The sequence below is a fragment of the Triticum aestivum genome, chromosome 3B, assembly GCF_018294505.1.
Source record: "Triticum aestivum cultivar Chinese Spring chromosome 3B, IWGSC CS RefSeq v2.1, whole genome shotgun sequence".
Classification (NCBI taxonomy): Eukaryota; Viridiplantae; Streptophyta; class Magnoliopsida; order Poales; family Poaceae; genus Triticum; species Triticum aestivum.
In genome coordinates this window covers 143,874,497-143,882,952 of record NC_057801.1, presented here as the reverse complement: position 1 = coordinate 143,882,952, position 8,456 = coordinate 143,874,497, and the positions used below count along the sequence as shown (strand labels likewise).

The 8,456-nt window shown below is 54.7% G+C and overlaps 1 protein-coding gene across 1 annotated transcript; it reads left to right on the top strand.

Annotated features, from left to right (window-relative positions):
- Window positions 1–1,364: 1,364 nt before the first annotated feature.
- LOC123069046 (uncharacterized) lies at window positions 1,365–5,093 on the top strand. The gene has a single exon (XM_044491783.1). The coding sequence runs from the start codon at window positions 1,457–1,459 to the stop codon at window positions 4,961–4,963; it is 3,507 nt and encodes a 1,168-aa protein (XP_044347718.1). The 5' UTR covers window positions 1,365–1,456; the 3' UTR covers window positions 4,964–5,093.
- The last annotated feature ends 3,363 nt before the right edge of the window (window positions 5,094–8,456 follow it).

The window sequence follows — 8,456 nt, the reverse complement described above, 5'->3', positions numbered from 1 at the left end:
CTTAGCTGCTATCTAGACCGTGACGTCCATGGGTCTAGGCTTTTAGTTGGAACACATGTCGTCATGGGCCTACCTGGCGGGGCTTCCCTCATAATTAGCCCCCGAGTCTGTCTAGGTCTCGCTGAGGGAATCGATTGAACCCTTGCTGGTAGAAGATTTTGACTGGGTATAAATGTTAATTTTAAAACAATATACGAAAAGGCTCAGTGATACTCTATCATCTCTCGGAAGATGTTGACTACCAGACTAGTTGAGGGCATATCACCCGAATTACTCCTATAAAGGATGTCGTACCCGCCTCCTGAGGGGCTCCGGAGCCGAAGAATGCCTCTGCGCCGGCCGTTTTTAGGTGACATGCCGCGAGGGCCTCTCAGGGTTGTCCGAGCCGTTCGATCTGCCCGGACGACTCGGATCCAGGCAACCTTCCTAGGTGGTCCATGTCGGGTGAACCACAGGCACGCCCGGGGCCACAATCATGCAGTTTATTTGTGTCACGCTCACATGCGGTGTCTCGTGTTGCCTCACGCACGATGGCGTTGCTAGACCCGCCTGTCGGCGTCCTTCGCCTTGTGCGGGCTGGTCCGATCGTGATAGGAAACGTGTGTGCTGCGCCCGCCTGGGCCGGCTCGCGTGTGGGCCGTTGTCAGGCCTACGTGAGCCGGGACCCTTCTGTCGGCGTCCTCGCCCCGCGTGCCACTCTGACCTGGCTGGGTTGCAACAGGTAGGCGCCCGCGAGGGTCCATGACGCGTCGGCCCCTGCCTTGGCGGGGCCACCCCTCTACGGTGGGTTTGCGTCACGCCAGCATGCGTCTTCTCGCTCGTTGTGCCATGTGTGAGAGGGCGAGACGGATCGGACTGCCAGCGTCGCTCGCCAGGATGTGGAGTGGGCATTCATAGTGTTGCAAGATAGTTAGGCTATTGTTCGTGGAGCTGCAATGATGTGGAAAACAGAGACTTTGTCGTAGGTGATGACATATTGTGTCACTTCCACAACATGATTGTCGATGACGATAGTGAAGGGGCAACTCAGACACATGAAATTTTTTATATGAGACAAAGGGTTTTAGTATGAGAAGTGTGACTGATTAATCGAACATTTCAGGGTTACCTGCGCGCGTCAAATATTTAGGGGTCGGATTTGTCAAAGTCCGGCTGCCGATGCTCTGAAAACACAGGAATCCAGAGTAAATTTCTCCACCTCAGCGGCCACGAGTCACGAGAGGGCACATGCGATCCTGCCGAGCAACGGCCGCGATGCCCGCCGCGGCGGTCGCACGCACCACCTGCGCCGTACCCTCGTCAACTCCCGCCCACCTCTCACAACATCACAGTGGCCACATGACACGGCCAGTGGCAGTCTGTAACCTCTGTTTCTGGGTCGCTTCCTAGCCAAGTCAAACCCAAGCTACTCAATACAATATGTCCCCTAATCCCATGAAGCCCATCAACAAAAATAATGCAACCGAAGCATCCATGGATTATTATTTGGCACCATCCTCCAAATGATCCAATCTGGTCCAGGTATTCTTCTAGATCTGGCACATTCTGGTCAGAGATCCATGCCCATGCACGGCGTACTAGAGCGGAGGAGGTAGCGCCGTCCCGCCGAGCCGAGCACTTCTTTCTTGGACAGGACTGGAGAAATTTCTATGTTCTGGTCAGCAACCAGATCGCTCTAGCTGTGAGTGTTAGCTTTTGCGGTGTTGCAGCAATGGCGGTGACCACCTTGCAGTTCGTCGGCGCGTTCCTGCTGCCGCTGTTTGCCGTGGCTTCGTCTTTTGATCCGTTCCACCGGGACGCGCAAAGGATGGATCCCATGGGCGGCGGCCGGCAGCAGGGGCCCTTCATCCCGCACGAGTACGTGCGCTTCGCCGACGTCAAGCGGCAGTGCCGGTCCGTGCTCTCCGCCGCCGCCGACCTCAAGTTCGACGCCAACCGCGCAGCCGCCCTCATGCCGGAGCTTTCCTTCGTCAAGGGCGACTGGAAGCAGGACGTCGACGACGGCGCGCCGCTGATGCCGTTCGACGGCACCGACGCGCCCGAGGGCGGCGCGGCAGGGGCACCGTCTGACCCGTTGCCGCTCGCCACGTTCATGCTCACGCACGTCGACGTGGCGCTCCGTGGGAAGACGGCGCTCAACGTCAGCGGCGTCCTTGGTGTAGCCGTCTCCCGCAACGGCACCGCCCCGGAGATGGGCCCCTACGTGTCGCCGGAGCTCAAGGTGTGGCCCGGGAGCACCGAGATGAAGATACTCTTCGAGGGCGTGTACACCGAGACCGGCAACGGCGAGAGCGTGCTGTGCCTGGTCGGCGAGGCCGTGCTCCCGCGGCGCGGCAAAGACGCCGCCAACCCGTGGGACTGGGCCAAGAACACCGACCGCAACAACTTCCAGCCTCCAATCACCCACGACAAGAACATCCTGCTCGTGCTCCGGTACCCCACCACGCTGACGCTTACGACGCGCACCATACGCGGCGAGCTCACGAGCACCAACGGCAGGTCAGACGCCGGCTACTTCGGCGCCGTCACGATGCTGTCGCAGCTGGGCGCCTACTCCAACTACAAGTTCGGGTCGGAGGAGCTCGTGAGCACAGCGTGCAGCCCGCAGCCTTACCGCGACGACATCCTCGGCGACGGCCGTGGGATATACAGAGGCGGCTCGCTGTGCGGCATCCTCGACCTGTTCACGTCGGAGGACGTGTTCGCCGTCGTGCCCAACTGGAAATGCAACTCGACAGACGCTCTCTGCCGGCGGCTCGGTCCGTTCGAGATCGACAAGTCGGTGGACGCGACGGACGGCGGGTTCAAGGATGTCAGCATCGTCATGCAGGACATCCGGTGCGAGCCGAGCACCGTTCCTGGTGAGAGATCGGCCAAGGTCTCGGCGGTGTTCCGGGCCGTTGCACCGTGGGAGCACCGGTACACTGCCGCGAAGCGGAGCGGGCTCAGCGGCATGACGCTGGCCGCCGAGGGCGTGTGGCGCCCGTCCACGGGCCAGCTCTGCATGGTGGGGTGCCTCGGCGTCGGCAAGAAGGCGTGCCACTCCCGCGTGTGCCTGTACGTGCAGACGACCTTCTCCGCCACCCGCCGGGGCATCGCCGTCGGGCAAATCACCCGCATCGACGGCGGCAGTGGCGTCGCCCACTCGCCGCTGACGTTCAAACGGGCGGTGCACCCGTCTGAGCTGTGGAACAGGTTCGGCGTCTCGGGCGGCGCACCGCTGAGCATGGCGTACGACTACACCAAGCCCAAGCAAGCCGGCGAGTTCCTCACGCGCAGCGAGCCGTTCATCTTCGGCACTGCCATAGCCAAGTCTCTGCTGAGCTATCCGCGATTGGCGGGTGACCTTGCCCGCGACCTGTCCGGCCTCGCCGACGAGCTCACCCTCCATGTGCCGGCCGTGCCCGACCCGTTCCCTCGCGAACGCTTCGAGCGGCCATTCCTTCAGCTGGAGGTGCTCTCGCTCGGGCCGCTCGTCGGCCGGAATTCGCCGGGGTTTCCAGGCGGCACGGATGGACTTGACAAAAAATCACCCTCCTCGGAAATGCAGACGGCGAGGGCGACGTCTCTTCTCAACGTGTCCGCGGAGCTCACGCTCTCCGGGAGCCCCTACATGAACGTGTCGGTCCTGTTCCTGGAAGGCTTGTACAACCCGGTGGACGGGCGGATGTACCTGATCGGGTGCCGGAGCATCTATGCGCCATGGCGAGCCTTCTCGGCCATGCGAGCGCTGGAGGACGGCATGGACTGCTCTATCGAGATGAGGGTGGACTACCCGCCGACGACGGCGCAGTGGCTAATCAACCCCACCGCGAAGGTGCACATCACCAGCACGCGCGACGCCGGCGACCCACTGTGGTTTGACGCGACGTCGCTCCAGACGCTGCCGATCATGTACCGGGAGCAGCGGCAGGACATCCTGTCCCGGCGGAGCGTGGAGGGGATCCTCCGCGTGGCCACGCTGGCGACGGCCATCGCCGCCGAGTTCAGCCAGCTGATGTACATCAAGGCGAACACGGATGTGATGCCGTACGTGTCCCTGGTGATGCTGGGGGTGCAGGCGCTGGGGTACAGCATGCCGCTCATCACGGGCGCCGAGGCGCTGTTCGCCCGGATCGCCGCCGCGGGGGGCTCCGTGGACGGCGTGGCGCCGCCGTCGTACGTGGTGGACAAGAGCCAGCTGTACTGGATCATCGACTGCGTCGTGAAGATCCTCATCCTCGCCGCGTTCCTCCTGACGCTCCGTCTGGCGCAGAAGGTGTGGCGGTCGCGGATCCGCATGCTCACGCGCTCCCCGCTGGAGCCCGGCCGCGTGCCCAGCGACCGGAAGGTGCTCCTCTACAGCTTCGGCGTGCACATGCTGGGGTTCATGGTGATCCTGGGCGCGCGGTACGTGAGCGCGCTGGGGCGGCCGCTGCGGCAGGAGGACTCGTACATGGACGCCCGCGGCAGGTCGCACGCGCTCCGGCAGTGGGCGGTGACGCTGGAGGAGTACGTCGGGCTGGCGCAGGACTTCTTCCTCCTCCCCCAGGTGGTGGGCAACGTACTGTGGCGGATCAGCTGCAGGCCGCTGAAGAAGAGCTACTACGTGAGCGTGACGGCGGTGCGGCTGCTGCCGCACCTTTACGACTACGTCAGGGCGGCGCCGGCCATCAACCCCTACTTCGCGGAGGAGTACGAGTTCGTCAACACCAGCCTCGACTTCTACTCGGCGTTCGGCGACGTGGCCATCCCGCTGCTCGCCGTCGCGCTCGCCGCGGCCGTGTACGTGCAGCAGCGGTGGAACTACAAGATCATCAGCAGGACCGTGAAGACGCAGCAGAAGAAGCTGCAGCACCTCGGGTCCAGGGTCTACGAGCGGCTGCCGTCCATGTCGTCCGGCAACTTCGAGGCCGAGCTCGTATCCGGCGTGAACGAGGCCGTTGGGCTCGTCGGGCCACGCCGGGACGCCAGCCTCGGCTAGGTAACATATCGGACGGTTCTCTGTAGGCCTCCCGTAGGTTGACAATGTATGTGCTTCTTCTTCTTCTTTTTTCTAAAAATCAAATGTACTTCTAAAAGTTCAATAAAGTTTCACACATCTTTGAGCTGTACTCCATTTGTGCTACTAATATCAGTCACATTCTCTGATCATCAGTGACAAAAACTCTAGAATTGGTGGCTCCAGAACCGTCGTGGTGTTGAGTACTACTAGTGTAGTGATCTAAATGCTCTTATATTTCTTTACAGAGAAATTAATTTATTTGTACACCGTAAATGATGCCGATACGCATGATTTTGGATTTGCAATGATCTTGCTTAATCACGTGACAACCCTATTGAGCTTGTACTGCATAGTTAGCTTTGAGCACTAGCATATCTCTGCTCATGTAGGAGTGGATTTAGATCATCTCCAACAGATGCGCGGTCGCGCGGCGCGCTAAAAATCTTTTACAACGTCGAAATACCATTTTCTCGCGCGCACGGGGAGGGAGGGGTTGCTGTAGCAGAAGTGGTAGTATATATTGCGCGCCGCAAGAAGCGTCCAGCATGCGCGCTAAATTACATCGCGCGTGTCTAGCACAAATAACATTTCCCATTCAACATAGAACTAAACAAGATCAAACACACATAAAAAAACCAACAATAAATAGTTCCATTATTATTACAACTCAAACAAATAGTTTATTTTTCAATACAACAAATAGTTCATGAACAATGCAACAAATAGTCAACATCATTACAACAAACATACAACATCAAACTAGTTTTGTCGCCTATTCCCTGACAACCACTCCTCGACTAGATCATTTCGAAGGTCAGCATGCGTTTCAGCACGTCGAATGACATGATAGGAGGTAATAAAGCGGTCCACCCTCGCAGTCCTCCTCCGCACTCGCACGGGTTGTCCCAACAACTCATACTGAGAATAGTCTAAATGTTGCCCAACTCATTCTCGATGATCATGTTATGCATGATCACACAAGCGTTCATGATGTACCAAAGGATCTTTTGATCCCAAATTCTAGATGTTCATCTCACAATAGCAAATTGGGCTTGCAAAATCACAAAAGCTCTCTCCACATCTTTCCTAGCCGCCGCCTGAGCATTGTGGAAATCAAGATTTATCTTGCCTTGCAGTGCCGTCAACGGCTTCACAAATGTTTGCCACCTTGGGTAGATGCCATTCGCAAGATAGTAGCCATAGTTGTATGTATGACCATTTGCTACAAACTCCACCGGTGTAGTGTCACCATTTGCAACCTTATTCATGAGTGGTGACTGATTAAGAACAATGATGTCATTCAAAGATCCGGGCATTCCAAAAAAAGCATGCCAAATCAAAGTCTCCTGATGGGCCACCGCTTCAAGGATTATAGTGGAACCCCTTTTCTGGCCGTGGAATTGTCAATGTCATGCCTTAGGACAGTTCTTCCAACTCCAATGCATGCAATCTATTGAGCCAAACATACCTGAGAACCTGCAAGCTTTGTTCATCTCCAAAAGCCTTGTGGTCTCTTCAACATTGGGAGCTCTCAAATATTCCAGACCGAACACTTGCACAATTCCGACTGTGAAGCGCTTGACACACATGATGGCTTGACTCTCACCCATGACCAAGTGTTCATCAACTAGATCCGCCGGAATACCGTATGCCGACATACGCAAAGTGGTGATTACCTTTTGAAAGGTGTTATGCCCGAGTTCTCCGGTGGCATTGCTCCTTTGCTGCAAAAAACCGATCATGGCTCGCTAGTTTCTTCGTAATGTGTTGGAAAAAACTCGATGCTCATCCTAAAATGTCGCTGAAAGTAGGACTCGGGGTATTGGGGATTCTCCACAAAATAGTTCCTCATCAATCTATTGTGGGCATCGATCCTATCCCTCCACAATTTCTGATGACTGATAACCGAACCACCATGCTTTGGCTTTTTGTTGATGTGCATAGCTAGGATCATTGTGATGTCCTTCTCTTGAAGATCAAATTCTTCATTAGAAGCGACAAACTTTCTACAAAGTTGAATTTAAACCAATTTCAAACTATGAACAAAATGCACCAAATTTATCAACAAATATAAAAGTTAGCAATATATACCTTGCAAGCGTTTTGTGAACACCATGTCAGCAACGAGCTGCCGAATGTGCATTATATCGACTAGAAGGGGGTGAATAGACGATTTTTACAAATAACATGACAGCAACACAGTCATCATGATGATATGAAACAAGTACAGAGCATAGGTAGCGTGTAAACAGGATAAGCAGGCAGAAGATAAGATGACTGAAGAAATATGATTGAGGAAATTGATAAAGTCTTCATCAAAGTCTACAACCGTACCGATCAAGTTCATCAACAGATGAATGAGGAAATGGAAGGGTTGAGGAAATAGAACCAGTAGCTCGATGAAGACAATGATTTGATAGACCAGTTCCAACTGCTATGATAGTTGTATGTCTGGTTGGAACGGCTAGATATTTAAACCTGAGGACACACAGTCCTGGACACATAGTCCTCACTGTATTCTCCTTGAGCCAAGGTCACACATACCTCGCCCAATCACTCGTGGTAAGTCTTCAAGGTGACTTCCAAACCTTCACAGACTTGGTCACTCGGCGATCCACAATTCCTCTTGGATGCTCTAGACCATGACGCCTAACAGTCTGGAAGATGCACAGTCTTCAAAGGTAACAAGCTGTCACACCCAATATGTGATCCTATCCTAAAGAGACTCGAAGGTCCCACCAAGGATAGAACCGCATATTGATACGCTTTTGCAAGGTGGATATCATTACATCAACATTACATAATAGATGGGGATACATACAAAAGGCATACAATGCCACACGAATACAACATCATCTTACATAAGAGCACCATCCGACTACGGATGAAACACAAACAGAAACTCAAACGACATCCACCCTGCTAGCCCAGGCTGCCGACCTAGAACCTATCCCCTGATCGAAGAAGAAGCAGAAGAAGACCTCCAAAGTAAGCCAACATCGCTCTCGCGTCATGATCATCGCAAAACCTGCACCTGCAACTGTTGTTGTAGTAATCTGTGAGCCACGAGGACTCAGCAATCCCATTACCATGGGTATCAAGACTAGCAAAGCTTAATGGGTAAGGAAAGGATAAGTGGTGAGGTTGCAGCAGCGACTAGGCATATATGGTGGCTAACATACGCAAATAAGAGCGAGAAGAGAGCAAACGGAACGGTCGTGAAGCTAGCAATGATCAAGAAGTGATCCTGAAACTACTTACGTCAAACATAATCCAAAACCGTGTTCACTTCCTGGAATCCGCCGAAAAGAGACCATCACGGCTACACACGCGGTTGATGCGTTTTAGTTCGTATCTGGTGTCAAGTTATCTACAACCGGACATTAACAAATTCCCATTTGCCACATAACCGCGGGCACGACTCTCGAAAGTTTATACCCTGCAGGGGTGTCCCAACTTAGCCCATCACAAG